Raw genomic sequence first — 17,350 nt, 5'->3', positions numbered from 1 at the left:
TAAGCTGAACGTTCAGTTGGACTTTAAGGTTTTCCTCTACAGAGGAGGAGGTCCAAACAAATGAATTTGTCTGCAATATGAACCGTAATAAATGTCGGTGAACGCTGCTCCCGAAGTACTAAACAAATGTAAGCGTTCGATTTTACATTCTCTCAAAGTGTTTCCCAAACACATCAGAAGTATAAAATAATGTCCATCCTACACGAGGTCGTACACTGCATGCTTAGCACAGGCTGCTTCTGTGTATCATAAGGCCAGTGTTTGACTTCATGATGGTACCCAATGTTTGTCATATCTTTACTGTACTACAGCCTGATCCCAGATGCCGGCAGCTCTCTATCTTTACACATTTGTTATTCTAACATACAATGACAACATATGTTCAGGCTGTATTCACATTCATTTTTTTATATATAGATGATTTTTATTTTTTTAGGTGGTTTGTTTTTTCCAAATAAACATTTATTACTGCAGTCATCCCTACAGCGATGTCCAGAAGTTAGTTGCATTTGTTTTACTGCTGCTGGAATTGTAATAGCTCGTTCTTGGAAATTCTTAAATATACTCTTGGAAAGCGCTCATGGATTAATGTGAGAAGCGCTCCAATGTGCTCTTAGAAAAACAATCATTATTAAGTAAAGTTTGTCTCATAGAGGAGCAGTTTACGTAGAACTGGCGCATTCCCATTTCTTGCCTAAACAAAGCTCCTGTTGGGGACATTCTGGTGTTGAAAGACCGGTTTGACATTCCCTAGCAGGCTTGGTCTTGCAGCCTGCTATTGCTGTCATGGGCATTTCCCAAACCCTGAGAGTGTGGTCAGAGGAACTTAAAGACTGAAACCATCCTTACTGGCCGTGAAGTTAAGGACCAGTTGCAGCTCATACCTCCTGCATTATATTACTGTGTTGATGGCTCACTGGACATCGTTCGTCTCATGTCAGAATGATGCAGTCCATGTATGAAGCTGCACTCCAGATGGTACTAGGCCTTCAAATAATAGGTGGGTGCTCAAAGTGATCGCATCATATGGTGCTGCACCAAAACCAGATTACGGGATGCAAAGTCAACAATACTTCAGACATACCAGTATTTAAGCCAGAGATTCCTTTGCATAATAATAGACATAAGACTCATTCTAAAATGAGGGGGTACACCGTCACAAGCACTCCAGGCATGTAATTGCATCGCACAAATGTATCGTTAAGAACAGCATTGCATCCACATATACCTATGTTTCGAGAGTCACGCCGGGTCCCTGTCTCAAGGCAACCTACAATTACTTTTTTTGGTGTACATCAACCACCAGGGAGCGACCAGTAGTCTTGTCACAAAGGGAGAAGCAAAACAGATTCTGTCTCCCACATTTCAGGATTGGACAGTTGGCAGGAAGACTACTTTGTACTCCAACATCTGGATTACCCAGAAGTGTTCCAGGACCTGTCCTAGGTGGGGGATGCCAGATGTGGAACTCCTATCCTCAACAACAAACTGGATAGATTTGTCTCCAGATGCAGGGATCCACAAGCGGAAGCAGCGGATGCCTTGGTGGATTCTTGGTATCAGTACAGTCTGATCTACAGATTTCCTCCTCTTGCTCCACAGAATGGAAAGCATTCTAGTGCTTCTCAATGCACTGATGTGGCACAGAAAGATGTGGTACTCTGATCTCATCAGACTCCTGGCAGACACCCTGTGGGCTCTCCCAGGCCATCCGGATCTTTTGTCCCAAGAGCCAATCTACCACCCTGCTATACAGTTGCTGGCATTGAGGAAGGTCCTCAGGGACATGTCTTTCTGACTGACTCCTACGTTCCTGAAAAGATAGGAAGTTCATGTCACACAACATCTACCATTGCCTGTTACATTCAGGAATGGCCTCATAATGATTCTCAAGAGGTACTGAGCAGTCTTTATAAGAATGTCCTTTTTCTGCCTACAATCTTTTAAAGTGGACTTGACTCCATGCAAGTACTTTTCACCTAACCAGCATATAATATAGGCATCATTCTCTCCAACCATGGAGTACAAAATTGCAGCATATGCGGACGACATTCTTTTTTTACGTTCATGATCCCCGTATCTCACTCCCGCATATACTGTCTGAATTGCGTACTTATGGGGAACTATACAATTTTAAGATCAACATGGGCAAGTCGGAGATTTTGAACATAACGGTGATGGGAGCAGACTGCCTTAGCATACGTCCTCATTTTCCCTTTCTCTAGAGACATGAATGCATGCGCTCCCTCGGTATCTACCTCACTCCTAAGACGTCAAATCTCTACACTCACAACTATATCCCCTTACTCAATTCAGTAAAACTTGACCTCAATTCATACTCTACCCGAACCATGTCCTGGCTGGGTAGGATACCCTCAAAATGATTCTCCCTAAGATCTTATTCTACTTCCAAATGCTACCTATCTCTCTCCCCACAACGTACTTCACCACATTACGATCCCTACTATCCAAATTTATTTGGCAACGCAGGAAACCTAGGATAGCCTATTCCATTCTCTCAAGACACAAACAGGCTGGGGGCTTCAACGTACCTGACTTTAAACATTATCACAAAGCAGCTCAATTAGTTAGGCTCCTAGACTGGACGTTCAATGCCTCCCATAAAGGATGGGTGACATTGGAAGTAGACTTGAGTAATACCCACCTCTCAGAATGTATCTGGACTCCACCATATACGCGGACACTGTCCCCTCTGACTTCCCCCCTCACGCTCGCCACACTTACAACATGGGATCGCTTACATAAAGCTCATGACTGGCCATACAATTCAGTTTTATTACCACTAACGGGCACGGATTTCTTCCCTCCCGGAAATAATGACCCCCTCTTTTCGACATGGACGGACTCTGACTGCTTGCGCCTAGAACACGTCCTCCAAGGGACCTCACTCTGCCCTCTCCAGGCTCTGAGGGACAAGTGGGGCACCCATTCGATGGACTTCTGGAGATACAGACAACTACAACATTTTGTTATGTCTCTCCCGAAGCCACTACGAGTGAGAGGTAACTTCTTGCCCTTTGAATCATTATTGGGGTCACCGACTCCCACAAGCCATGGTCTCTCTGTCATATACAAGATTTTGTCGGGAATTACTGGTGACCAGGCCCCGCCATACCTTGGGAAATGGGAACAGGAATTTCGAACACCCTTATCCCCCTCTCAAAGGTCCAAGGTGCTGCATATGTGCTCCTCTGCCTCCCCGGATAGCTACATGACGGAAGTCAACTTCAAACTTCTCGCGAGGTGGTATCAGGTACCTACCATCACCCATGCCATCAACCGGGCAAACTCCCCGCTGTGTTGGAGATCATGCGGAGCTCAAGGCACGTATGCTCACCTATGGTGGGATTGCCCGCACATACAACAGTTCTGGGGGGACGTCACCCGTCTCATTTCCACCATCAGCGGTATACCTACACACCTGGACCCCTGGCTGTGCCTCTTCCATCTTAACCCCCTTTCAATGCGCTCATATAAGAGATCGGTAATTCCCTTTATGCTCAATGCAGCGAAAGCTCTTATCCCCACACACTAGCGCTCAAACCAAACACCCACGGCGGCAGAGTGGTTGACACGGGTGGATCATTTGCGTCTGATGGAAGAACTCCATCACTCTAGTAAGGACACATATAGCACTTTTTACACGACCTGGGCAAGATGGCTGCACTTTAAAACTCAGGATGAATATATCTCAATGCTATCTGCGTGATATGGTCTGCTTTAAAACCTGTTATTTTTCCTATTAGTAACTCTGTAAAACTGGCTATTGTCTCTTACCCTAACACACTACGCTTCCGGTAAAATGATTGTCAAGTTCCATTAAGAGGTTCCATCACTGTATTGTTATGCACTGTTTGGCCACATGCCCGAATGCGCATATTGCGCCACGCTAACTCAAAGGCCAGGGGACCAACCCCCCCCCCCCGTACCCCTACGTCTCCTGTCCCCCCCCCCCTTTACCTTGGATATCGTATGTAGTGTGATTGTCTTAATGTATGCTCACTGTATTGTATGTCTTTTGTTATATTCTGAAAACTTTCAATAAACATTTTAATATGAAGAAAAAATAATAATAATAATATAGGCATCATTATAAGCTCAGTGACAACTTCTGTAAGTGCCATTAGGAATTATTACAAAGGTAGGAAAACACTAATCAGTAAATAAGGAGCATCGTCAGACTCTCAAAATGTAATGCCACACAGAGTATGTAGCTTCATATTATTCTGCATTGCTGTTTAATGTATTGCTGAGATTTGTAGTCCTCTCTAGCTGATGGTATTCTGCATTGTTGTATAATGTATTGCTGAGATTTGTAGTCCATCTACAACTTGGAGTCAGTGACAAAACTACCAGGGGCACAGCGTTTGCATCTGCGACCACCACTGCCCTAAAACATCAGTCTGTATTGTTTTAGAAAAACTGTCACATGACACTAAAAAAAAGTATTGGTATTGGCGAGAACTAGAGGAAAAGTGTCGGTACTTGTACTTGGGTCTTGAAAAAAAAAAAATGGTGTCGGTGGATCCTAAATCTCCCTAAAGGTTTTTATGGGGAGTACAACAATTCTGTTTTTATTACCTGTTGATCCTCACAGAAGACCCTTCATTTGTTTTACTGAACAGCTTGGCGTGTTACAGGAAGAAAAGTCCCGGCTACACCAATGGAGATTATTTGTCTGTGTTCTTTGTCTGCACCGGTGTTGAGCATCTCATTATGACTGGGAAATTCTTCCAAAAACTTGTTTCCCCTGACAGACCATGCCTTGCACCCGACTATCATCATGCTGCTGGTCTGTCTGCTCTTAGACTAGGCTCCTTGTAGTGGTTATAGCCTCTATTTACATTGCTCCTATTTCATGGGGGGAGCTTGCCGCAGTCCTACGTCTGTGTGGACAGTTTAATATTGTCCGTCTTATTTCCTGTTCCCCCCCCACTCTGGGCCACTAGACTTTTACAAGAGTCTGGAATCCTTTCTCAGCATAAGGAATGTCTCCACTTTCAGGGATGTGGTGTCTGCTAGCCTTGTGGATACGGGATCATGAAGCATCTCCGGTGCCTGAGTGTGGGCGGTTTTCCAGAAACTAGAAGCTGCAGTTCTCATTTTTGCCCCTTCCTGCCTTCCGATCTCCCTGCACCCTGACACTGACTAGTTGTTCTCAAGGCTGCTTTTGCTGATTTCTTGCCTAAGGAGTTTTTTTTTGCCTGGGCTTCCATGATGGAAGGATTTCAGGGCCTTTGCTTTAACCCTTCTCTTTGTTCCCACAGTAAAAGGGGTATAAGCACCATCTTGAGTCTCTAGGCTATTATTGTCTTTTGTTGGAATGTCCGGCTGAATGTCAATTAGAATCAGGTTCAGATGACCAATGTCGCTGCAGTAATGCATCTCATCTACCAGGGTGTGACCAGTAGCCTGCTGTGATAAGGGCAGTAGAAAGGATTCCGTCTTGGGCAGAATCTCTCCTTCTAGCCTTGCTGGCAGTTACATACTAGAGGTGCACTATTGGCATGGAGGCTCTCTCTGCCGGCAGGGCCTGATTCAGTGGATTGGGCCCAATACCCAGTGGTCGAGGACCTGTGTCACAGGTGGAGGGTGCTGGACATGGACCTTCTGGTCTCCAAATTCCATATGCACTCTGAGCAGGATTTGTGGTGATCCTTTTAGTTCTAGCTTGGGCCAGTGACTGCGATACTCTGAACTGCAAAACTACTTCTGGATACTTCATGGGCTCTGCCAGGTTGAATTTTTAGTCCCATGGACTGATTTAGGCTTTGTGGCCACTGGCTTTACCTGTATGACTTTTGGAGCCCTGGTCTTGGGAGAGATATGTATTGCTAAATGCTGGTTTGCTCCTTTAACCTATTGAGAAATTCCCCTTTTGACTTTGCTCTCCCAGATGCTTGCCATTCATGATTTTATACCTGTCAGAATGTGGTTACCTCATCTGTCTGTCCAGCCCCATTGCTTCAGAGAATACATTTTTTTTTTTTCTTCTCTTTGCCGCCTAGATGTATCTCATGCTTTGCAGGTTTACTTCACAGCCATTGCTCCCATTGACAGGTCTCTCTCCATGCTGCCTAGAAAAGATTTCAGGGTGGAACTGGTGCCTGCCCATTTGTCCATCTGAGGACCATTCCTGTGGAGTTGGTTTCATTTTCCGTTCGCAACTTGTGTGTCTTATAGGCAGAATTTGACTGTTTCTGCCTTAGGTTAGTTGTTTCGTTTCCCACCCCTCGCTTGACACTGCTTTGGGACGTCCCAATGGTCAGAGATTTAGGAGCTCCATTGTGTCCTTTATTGAATGGAAGAGAAAATAGGACTTTTGTACTCGCCATAAAATCCTTTTCTCTGCATTCATTGAAGAACGCGGCACCCTCCTTGGTTTTGTCTGTGACAAGAATTTTATGACGAATACAAAAATCCTATTTTCTATTTATCTTCTACTATCTGTACATCAGACCAAAAAGAGGGACAACCTTCATGGTGGGATTCTGACTCCAGTGAAGTAAGATCTCAGCACAGCCATTGGGCTTCTCTGTGTACCCTGCCCCCGCACACAGACCACTTTTACTAGTATCTATGGCAGAAGTGAGATGGCTCCTTCAGTACACAGAGCTATCCTTCCTGTTTTGTATAAAGTATAAAAATAGAAGGAAGGCTTCTTGCACTAGTTCAGCTTTACATGTTGTGAGTCTACACCCATCTTCTACTCCTCTCAGCATAAATACCTTGACGCGTTCCACATCATCAGTGCAAAACAATAATTGATGTGATGCTTCCTGTATATCATGCTTCAATGATTGAATAAAACCAGCGATTAACAAAACACTGCTGCTACCTCACGTCTGTGTGTACTTTATATGTATGGGACCTGGCAGCATCTGAGGTACTAGTGGAGTTAAGTGGTTGTGTATGGAACTGATGGCCAGATTTCCCTAGTAGCAGACTAAGCTGTATTTGTGTGTGATTTAAAGGCTTATTTCCCATTTCAGAAATTCAGCTTCCTAGGCCATCACTTTACCTCCGGCCTCTTCGGTATACAGTGAAGATGTATGGCCTTTGTCCAGTAAAGGGTAAACATATGTACTTGATTATTTATTTTTATTTGCCTTTAGGGTTTCTTTAAAGCTCATCGCAAATATTTAAATGCGCCATTTACATTAGGCCACCAAACACTAGTTAGGATTTTAAAATATTTTTGTACTCCCCATAAAATCATTTTCTTACAGTCCACTGAGGGACAAAGAAAGTGCTAAACCTTCCGTTTATACTGCTGCCCACAGAAGGATTGGACACTGGTCAACAACAACAACAACAATTGTAGGCCAGCCTAGGATAACCCCCCTCCTACTACCAGCATGCCTCGGTTTTGTGACAAAGCAGTACCAAAAGCATGATCACAAACATAGAAGGGTGGGGCTTGTGTCCCTCAATGGCCTTCAAGCAAAAAGAATTATACAGTGACAACAAACATTTTCTTTTTGTATCCATTAAGGGGCACGGGAATTGTTGAAACTGCCAAACGCAGTCCAACAGAGGGGTGAGCAACACAGCAAACAAATGCTAACAGGCCCAAGAAGACAACCGAACTGAGAACTGCCTGCAGCGCAAAGTGTCGCCTGAAGGACCTTACGCCCGAAGCTGGCTTCCACCACCTGGTAGAATTTGGGTGCTGTGTCTCATATTTGCAAGGTTGCCACTCTGTTCACATGTTTTCCAAGAGGCACATAGCTGACTCCAAGAGGTGTAGTAGACCGTGCCTTAACAGGAAAGTGTGGAAGCTGATCCTTGAGAAACCTTGATCCAGAAGACCTGGCAGATCTAAAGAGAGGTTCCCTCAAAGGCCATGCAAAGAAAGTGTCTCTTGGACACAGGCTCATGCCGTCATCTGCTCGTGTGTTCAAAGGGGTTTTTTTTCCTCTCTAAGAAAGGGTGCAGGGAGGGTGGATGCTCTTTCCTCTGTCCCCAATACTCGCCCAAATGCTCCGATGCCTAGCCCGATACTTCACTTGTAACGAGGGAGCATGGAGCCGGCTTCCCGGCCAATCGGGAAGCTGGGTGTCGCGTCATTACACGGCGCCCGGCTTCCTGATTGGCCAGAAAGCCGGCTCCATGCTTTCTCATTATAAGTGAAGGGAAGTATCGGGCTAGGCCCGGGGTCAGCAACCCATGGCTCTGGAGCCGCATGTGGCTCTTTCATCCATCTGCTGCGGCTCCCTGTCCAGGGGCGGAACTACGGGTGTAACTGTACACTGTGTGCGCTGTTATTTCATTTAATTAGACAAGTGGATTATAAATGGGGAACATTACACTGTTCTATCAAAGTTTGTGTCTAGGTTGGAATGTGTGATCAGTGATGTGGTCACACATATCAATGTAACCCCGCCCAGTTTTTTGGCGGTGGAATGTGACCACCAATAGGTCAAACATTCCAACGCTTTCTCAGCTGTTCCAGGGCAGATCGGCATCGCAAATCGTATGTGCAGGAGAACCGATCTGCCCTGCAACAGCTGTTCTGTCCTGAAACTCTTCTATCCGACTTTGTGAGTGGGGTGGAACAGCTGTTCTGTCCTGAAACTCTTCTATCCGACTTTGTGAGTGGGGTGGAATGTGAGATCGCACTCAGACTCGGATAGAAGTGGCATTTCAGCACCGAACAACTGAGCCCAGAGTCCAGTGCGTTACTAAGCCCACATATACCTATATACATGCTATACATAGCATAAAAAGGTAAAAAATTATATATGCCGTGATATCTTCATTTTAGATGTCAAAAGGGTTTTGTGGCTCTCTGTGTTTTCTTTTCTGTGTGAAACGGGTCCAAATGGCTCTTTAAGTGTTGCTGACCCCTGGGCTAGGCATTGGAGCATTTGGGCGAGTACTCGTACTGACAAGCAGCATGGGGACGGCTTCCCTGCTAATCGGTAAGCCAGGTGGTGAGTCTTTACACGCCGCCTGGCTTCCTGAATAGGACATCCGGTACTCTGTATTCAGTATCGGCAGGTACTGAAAAAAAAAAAAAAAAAATCGGTACTCGTACTCAAAACCGAAATACCGGTATTGGTGCATCCCCAATAACAAATTCAAGCAACATGAATTCACAGATACAGTTGTCTCCCGTTCCTGTGTGTCCCCAATTGGACTACAAGCAGCACATGTTACTACAAAGAGTCCACAGAATGTGATCAATGCAGGGAGAGAAAACATGTACAGAGAGTGTGGAAAAACGGTTTTGGTTTAAACAAGTAATACCGTCCTGATTTACATACAAATTATTCTGGTGAGAGTTTAGTTCTACTTTAAGGTTTTCAAAACGGAAAAGACAATCTGACATCTTAATGAAGAACAAATGAAAAGAATATTTGAACAGTTTTATTAGAAATGCCAAAAGCAATGTAAAGTATAACTATTGTCACTAATAACGTAACAAGGTGTTGAGAATTCCTAATGCCGCTCATGTGATTGAACTCTTATGTTTTAAAAGTACTTCAATACTTTCATGATGATATACTGTAAAAGGTAAATAAAAGCCATTTAAAATGGTTAAATTATTTTTCATGTACCAAATAAGTTTCATGAATATTTAAAACAAATTAAAAAATCTTTACACCCTCTAATGCTTAGGGACTTGCACATTAGTAATGGGAAGCGTCTTCTGCTATGCGGACAGGTACGAGCTGGCTGCCTACATGCGCATTGTGCCGTCATTCCGGCAATATTTTCTGTAAAACCATTTCATATTAAAATAGCAGCATACGGCGTGTGGTGCCATAGAGTCCATGTAGTTTTTGAAGAAGGTCAGGCATGTCAGTGTGACACCTTAGCTTTCCATGTGCCACTGCTGAGATGGTGACCCGTCACAGATTGCCATAGCGACGTATCCCTTGTGACTAAGGGAGTCAACAAGCTTCATGCACTGGCCCACGGACACTTGGTACAGACGGTTATTTTTCTGCATGTGAGAAAGAACATATTCAGTCAGTTTTGGATACCTTTTAGATGAAGCAATAAAAAAAATAAAAAAAAAAGCCTCATAGCTCATAAAACATAATAATTGTACTCCAGAAATGTTCCTGATCCATGGCCCAGCACACGCTTAATGAGATGTTCTCTGGAAGCAGCCGAGGATGGAATTGCTGCAATGAACTAAAACAAGGGTGGAACTCCGCACAAGCACACTCTTCACTGTAATGTGCGCACCATTTTTTTATTAAGAAGCTCCAGACCTCTTATAAAAAGGAGTTGGCAGCAATATAAATGTAGAACAAACACTTTATAAACTGTCCAAGTTTCCGATTTGTATTATTAACCCTGAAAAGGGAAAGTATAGCGAGTTCATAATTTGAGTGATCATTGCAGTGTTTCAACCAACACGGTATAGGGGGCAACAACTGGGCCCCTGACAACACTAAAGGGCCGCACATAATGTCCAACATATGAAATGCTAGAGTCATACTAAAAGGCTAGTCAGAGACTGGGGACAGTTTTCATGAACCTAGCAGACATCAGTACTATTACCACATTACAAAATCAATACTTTTAGTGCAGCTGGGGTACAAAGTCCACAAAAAAAAGACTTGAAGGCCTGCAGGTTGGGCATCGGGGCCTTACCAAGACTCTGGGAGACAGAATTTAAAAAATGTGACAGGTAAAAAGTGCAGAATCGTAAAAGGTGTCTGCACATACCTGCGGCAGACTCCAACACCTTACAGTCATGAACACCTATTTGAAGCTTCCTTAAAAGTGCCAAAAAGCTTGTCTGTCCCTTTCCTGCACATTCCTATTGGCCACCGAGGCTGCAATTTCCTCCACACCAAACCATGTCTTTATGGAGCTTGCCTTTGCCTAAGGGGCACAACCCAGAGGGCTTTTCTGCTCTAAAGCAGGACACAATTGTCTAAAATGCGTTTGTATGCTATAGCATTAACAGTATCCTTAACTGGAAACACCTGAACGCAATCATTTGGAGGGGGAGGGGGGCGCAGGGTTCACATACATCTGGTAAATACATATGTCTAATGGTCAGGTGTCCACAAACTATTGGCTGGATAGTGTATTTCTCGCCCCCCGCAGGTATGTATAATATACAGTATGTATGTATGACATATAAAATGTACTTACACCAAAAACCCATTGCTGTGATCCCCCGGATCCATGACACTTCATGAGACGAGGAGGATCTGAGGATCGAGTTTCTGACACATCCAGGCAAAGAAGATTGCTAAGGATAAGCTCGTGTTCTTCATTGTAAGTCCAGATCTGAAAGGGCCATCAAACAAAAAAACAAACTTTGATTTCCTTTTTACCCCTTTCAAGTGCAAAATGAACAGAACAATAAACTCAATATGATGATGTCAACTAGAGACAGGACATAGGTCACCAGAAATAGCAAAGGTGCAACTTCTATCCACTTATTAGGTTGGATATTGTTAAAAGAAAAAAAAATATTAGCACTGAACTTAGAAGTGGAAAGCAGAGAAACAAACAGAGCAGTAAGCAAACTCGCAAGAGTGGAGTAGAATACGATAACACATACCTGATCAGAGTCATTGTAGTCACACTGCTTTGCTACTACTAGCCCCCCCTTCTGGCTCGGATGACCCTGGGCCACGAGACATCGATGTGTTTGCATGTTAATTAGCTGAAGGAGACAGACATTTTGAAATGATTTCAAAGTCAAAAGGTTTTTAACCTATTTTGAATTCTATTAATTTAAAGGGGACAGTCTGCTGAACAGTTCTACTATAAGCTGATGGTCGCTAAAGCGACCATCAGCTTATAGTAGAACTGTAAATGCCAGGTCCGTACGACGTACTGAGCTCGCCAGCTGGAAGCACTTTTGTAGCTCCGTACGACGTACGTCCTTGTACAGCGAAAGGGTTAAAGGTTATAGCTTCCTGCAGAATCAGGTCCCTGAGCACTGGCTCTGATATCCTGTTTCAGGTGGCTCCTTTCTCTTGCAGGGTCCTATGGAGCAACCCTTGTGTGCGCTAGCAAGCTGTGCGAGTCTCCCATTACACACAGACAACAATGCAAGGCCCTACCTCGCTCCCCTCCAAGATAGTTATCATGCTTCCCTAAACTTGAGTACAAGATCCCAAGAGACAGCACAATCTCCAGCAGCACTCCATCTACGAAGTGCTTAGGCAAAAATATAAAGTAATAGTTTGCTGGCAATATATCATTTGTTTGATCGAGATTCATTACTGAAAAAGGTTTGAGAGTTTCATACTACTTTAAATGTACTCTGATGGTCCTTTTGTGTACTACTCTACTAGTGCAGATAGTGGCCTGAACAGATGGAGAAGACAATACATTCTACAAATTCATTTATTAGTCTGACAAGGACAACGCATGTTTACTATGTTACAATTGTCACTTCATTAATATTGGTCCACAGTCCAACGTAAACAGAACTTAATTCAAGTTATAGCAGAGCTAGTGGAAGACATTGGTGTCTTTTCTGGAGCTTACCCTCCCACGCTGTAGAACTTTTGCTCGTTTCTGACCTCTGTTGACAAACACAGGCGGCTGAGGTTTGGCGTTCGGTCCAGAAATTTGCATCTCAGGATATATAATGTCCAGGTACCATCTAAACGACTTGCAATTTAATCTGTCCCTTAATGCCACTCGCTCGCTGATATCGCCATACTCCCTGTTCCTGAGCTCTGGTCTGAGGGCAAAGTATTGCTCCTAACAACCAAGTGAATAAAGATGAAAAACAAAAAGGTTATAAAATCATGAGAACACTGAAGTCTTCCCCATCCCCCAAGAGCCTCACTACTCTGCAGATCAGTAGGGATCCCCCCATTCTGTAGCCATATGCCATCCCCACTCTTCTGACAGCAATAACATACCCAGAACACATTCTTTCCCTGCAGCTGGACCCAGAACTTAAAAGCCAGGAGAAAGGAAACAACCACATAACTACAGATGTGGCACTTGGTCCTGATGAATATTGGTTAAAAATGAAACCAGTCAGATTGCCAAGCCCGCTCTTGGCTCTATAGGTGTTATACAGCGACCCTGAGGTTTGTTCCTTTAATGATCGAGGACTCATAACGTTCTGCACCCCTCAACAGCACATAAAACCAGGCTCAGTTAAAGGGTCGCAGCAACCCGCTGTAGGATAAGAGCCATTCATTGTTCTAAATAACACTCCCAACCTTGAGCCGCACAAAACTGCAGGACAGCACCGCCTGTTTTGGGAAAGACAATGCAAAACCGAGACCCAAAAAGGGCAGCCTGGCTATGGTTTTCCAAGACTGCACCAGAGAACCTGGAGGCTTGGATGCAGTCCTATAAAAACTGCTGTGGTGTGTCATTTTCCTAAAGAGGGTTCATATGAGATTCATTTAAAAGTAACTGTTTAATTGCAAGCTAACTAAATATTTGGGGCTTTATAAATCAGACATTACCTTATATTCATCCATCCACACATGTGCCAATCGTAAAGAATTGTGGGCCATAGTGTCATGGCCTCCTGGAGAACCATACGGACGCCTCTTACGGAAGATGTGCCCCACCCTAGAGCAGGGTACAATGAGTAGACTTCCACCACACATCCAGATCTGAAATACAGATATTAAATGACATTTCTTTACTCTCAGCATCTCAATTTCCAAAAGCGCTTAAGAACCACGCAATTTTTGTTTTCACCTTTTAATAAAAAGTGTTTTCAGCAAATAATGTGGAGTTGTTCAAGAAACTTTTGGACGATTTCTTAAGGGACCGTAATATACAGGGGTACGGGTACTCCTAAAATGAGATCCTAATAGGTTGGACTTGATGGACTAATGTCTTTATTCAACCTCAAATATTATGTGTTATCCATCAACTGGTGGGCAGCCCCCAGCAGCAAAGGTCCTCCCCCTCTGGTTCATGCAAATCATCTGTTTGCACCCACCATAAGTCAGATGGTTCCGCTTTGCAAACCCATTTGGAATGAACTGACCAATTACCTTTCATTTGTGAATTTATTGTCCCCGTCAATCAATTGATGGAGCTTTCCACCTTTTAACTGAAAAACTCTAGAATTACAGGCTGTGTGATTAAATGCGGTGTGAATTCTGTTCTTACTCTCTCATCTACAAAATAGTGTAGCCAAGAGATCATTCCTATTATATGTTATAGGAAATACACTTAGCAATTGCCAGTCTTTGCATTGTGATACCCGTCCACAATAACATCACCCAATATGGAGCTGCCGAGCGTCTGACTGTTTGCAGGGACATACAATAGAGATATTCTTCACATAAGGACTTTACGTCACAAAACATTAGCATCCAGGCAATACAGACTTATTACTTGGAGGGGGGAATTTTTGTTTCAAAGTACAAAAAGATCCCTTTATAAGCTCACTCCTATAATTGGGACTCGGAAGTGAAAGGAACATTATTCACTGGAATTTTTCCTCAAAGCAATTTCAAAGCGTTAGAAACCGTCCAATCACACAAATGATAGAAAAATGAAACATGCCAAAGCGATTGGTACTTACCCGAAACGATATTTCCAGGTTCTCTCCACCCCAGATGTCCATGCCACTATCATACTGGCCCAGTGTATTAAAGTATTCCCTGTCCATTGCAAAGAGACCTCCAGCCATCGTGGGAGACCTGCAATTCCAACAATTGTGAGAAGTCATATTTCTGAGAACAGATCATGTTAAAAGTTCCAGAAGAAACAAATCTGAATCATTTAATCTGCTCAAAGGGTTTGTGTATGGATCAGAAGCTGGAAGGGCAGACTGAACTCCCTTAGTTATTGTTGGGGTGAGAGCTGCTAGAAGGCCCCATTCACACCAGGGCGGCAGCGTTTCAGCATCATTTCTGAAAGGGCATATTTGGGCATTTTTAATCGTGTTTCAGCGTGTAGCAGCTCAGCAAAGAGCTGCTACAGTTATTGTCAGACTTCACGAAGAGTGATAGATGCAACGACAGAAGAGGGCTGGAGGAAGAGGACTCTGGTGGAGAACATTCACATGCTGTGATCCTGAGCGAGAGCATTTCTCCTGGCTACATGACCCCCCATCCTGCTGCAGCACCAACACTGGCATTGCTGTGCCCACCAGGAGAGGAGCAGTGGAATCATCTGTTCTGGCATGTTCGGCCTCATCCTGACGCAGGCCACCCTGCACAGCTCCGGCAGCCACAAAGAGGGCAAAGACTTCTCTTTAGATACAGCCTCTCTGTAAGACACATCTGGCTACATCTAGAGGCCTACTAAGCCTGCAGTGTTCCAATAATGCGGCATTGAGCCTGAAGGTTGTATGTAATGAACCTGTCAGCCAGGAGCATACAGGTGAGGGGTTTGTCACCCCGTAAGATACAGCTGAGGGGGCCAATCAGCTCTTTAGGGCCCAGTCAGCCTGCAGGTATTGACAAACAAAGCATTTAGCTTGAAGAATAGAAGTAATGAACCAGTAAACCTGTATGACACAGGAAAGGGGCCGGTCAGTCCTTACAATACAAATGAGAGGTCAGTTAGCCCATGGGATACAGGCTGCACAGTGCTGACTCCTAGTCCAGAAAACAGAGGAAGTCACATGAAGAAACGCGTCAGTGGGCAGACATACATGCTGAGGTCACTGCTAACGAGCAAGGAAGGATTTGATATGTGGGATCTTTCTGTGAAGGAAGGCTTTTTTTGGTGGAAATATACAAAGCCAGCCGCCAGTGGTTACAGAAAAACATTTACAGAGAAGAGATTGCGTTCATATACCTTTGTGAGTGTTTTTAATCTTTTTTAATAATTTAGTGTAGTTTAGTGGATTACACTCTGGATGTTTTCTGAATATTTTTATGAAAATCAGGTGAGTTACTACATACAAAAAGGAGGGGTACAGATGCTGGAATCATTGATCGGATGGATGAGAAAACCAAACCAACTACGCTTAAGTGCTGTTAGACCATTCTTCCCAATGGTCCACCTGATCTGATGAGTGCATTTCTGAGTCACTGGTGGGAGGACGCAGACGGGAGGACCCATCACTGTGGAAAATTTATTAGAGACATTGTATTCAGAGACATTGTTCAAATATCTGGTTCGCTGCATGCACCTTATAGGATTGCATTTTTTGCGCAGCTGTTGAGGGTTAGATCCCGAGGATAAGGAGCGCGGATCCTTTGTGATTTACTATTATGGAAGGACAAACTAACCATAGCATTAGTAATAAGGTAACATTTATACTTTTCAATAAAAAGTAGTGTGGCGGACAAACACCAGATGATGGAAGGTATGCCAATGCTGGGAAATATTTTTTTTAGCTCAACCCAGTTCAGGAAAGTTAAAATCACTTCCATATTGCGGTTCTCCATATTTACAGCAATCCAGATATGCAGCCAACGCAACCACAAAACATTTTCCAAAATCCCATCCAGCTAATAGAATCTAATAGTATCCTGTTCTTGGACAAATGAATCATTCAGCTTCCAGGCAGATACAGAGAGCCAGGTCATGTATTCACATTACAGCAGGAGCTGGCTGGGACACCACTGAGAGGAAATCCAGCCTTCTCCAATCAGGGACACAAAGTAGAAAAGCAGCTATGACAAGAATCCCAGACTAAAGCAGTGTATTCTGGTGGTTACTACATGAAAACAAAGCCACAGTTCAACCAACTTGTTGTTGTTAATGTGTGTGTAATCCCTCTTTCCAGAAACTCCGGGAATGTGGTGACTGGAAAAGCATGTGATCTCAATCTTAGGACAGAAGTAAGGGGTAGAGGCTGGGTATTTGTACATAATCCACCTCATCACTGCTAAAGGCGTCAGTCTTTATTCTGTGGCTGTGTTAGTTCGGATTGCCTAAATATTAACATGAACCAGTCTTCATTTTACTGCTACCAATCTGTGGGCAAACTTTAAATGCAGACTCTCATGTTCACGTATCTTCAAGAGCACCCTCAAATTGTGGGTAGGGATGCACCTATACCAGTTCAGATCCAATTGCTGATACTTGGCATTTTCATGAGAACTACCACCCTGGTTGCAGCTGTGACCTGGCTCCGGCGCTCCACCACTGTCCTGAAATCATTAGTCTGTATTGTTTTAGAAAAACTGTCACATGACAATAAACAAAAATGTATCAGTACTTGGGCAAGTATCTGTACTTGTGTCTGTGAGTACTTGGGCAAGTATCTGTACTTGTGTCTGTGAGTACTTGGGCAAGTATCTGTACTTGTGTCTGTGAGTACTTGGGCAAGTATCTGTACTTGTGTCTGTGAGTACTTGGGCAAGTATCTGTACTTGTGTCTGTGAGTACTTGGGCAAGTATCTGTACTTGTGTCTGAGTACTTGGGCAAGAATCTGTACTTGTGTGTGAGAGATTG

General features: G+C 43.8%; 1 protein-coding gene across 2 annotated transcripts in view; it reads right to left on the bottom strand.

Annotated features, from left to right (window-relative positions):
• Window positions 1–9,741: 9,741 nt before the first annotated feature.
• GALNT11 (polypeptide N-acetylgalactosaminyltransferase 11) overlaps window positions 9,742–17,350 on the bottom strand; it is a 29,035-nt gene continuing 21,426 nt past the window's right edge. For both annotated transcript variants that reach the window (XM_018553122.1, XM_018553121.1), the window contains exons 7-12: window positions 14,519–14,636; window positions 13,440–13,592; window positions 12,496–12,714; window positions 11,558–11,662; window positions 11,143–11,280; window positions 9,742–9,973 (exon numbers count right to left, since the gene is read on the bottom strand). In XM_018553122.1, the coding sequence (XP_018408624.1) occupies window positions 9,842–9,973; window positions 11,143–11,280; window positions 11,558–11,662; window positions 12,496–12,714; window positions 13,440–13,592; window positions 14,519–14,636 (865 nt within the window). In that variant the 3' untranslated portion in view covers window positions 9,742–9,841. The remainder of the gene's footprint in view (window positions 9,974–11,142; window positions 11,281–11,557; window positions 11,663–12,495; window positions 12,715–13,439; window positions 13,593–14,518; window positions 14,637–17,350) is intronic.

Source organism: Nanorana parkeri, unplaced genomic scaffold (assembly GCF_000935625.1).
Source record: "Nanorana parkeri isolate BGI_ZX_2015 unplaced genomic scaffold, ASM93562v1 scaffold110, whole genome shotgun sequence".
Lineage (NCBI taxonomy): Eukaryota > Metazoa > Chordata > Amphibia > Anura > Dicroglossidae > Nanorana > Nanorana parkeri.
Note: the sequence above shows the minus strand (reverse complement) of the source record. Positions and strands in the feature narration are given on the sequence as shown.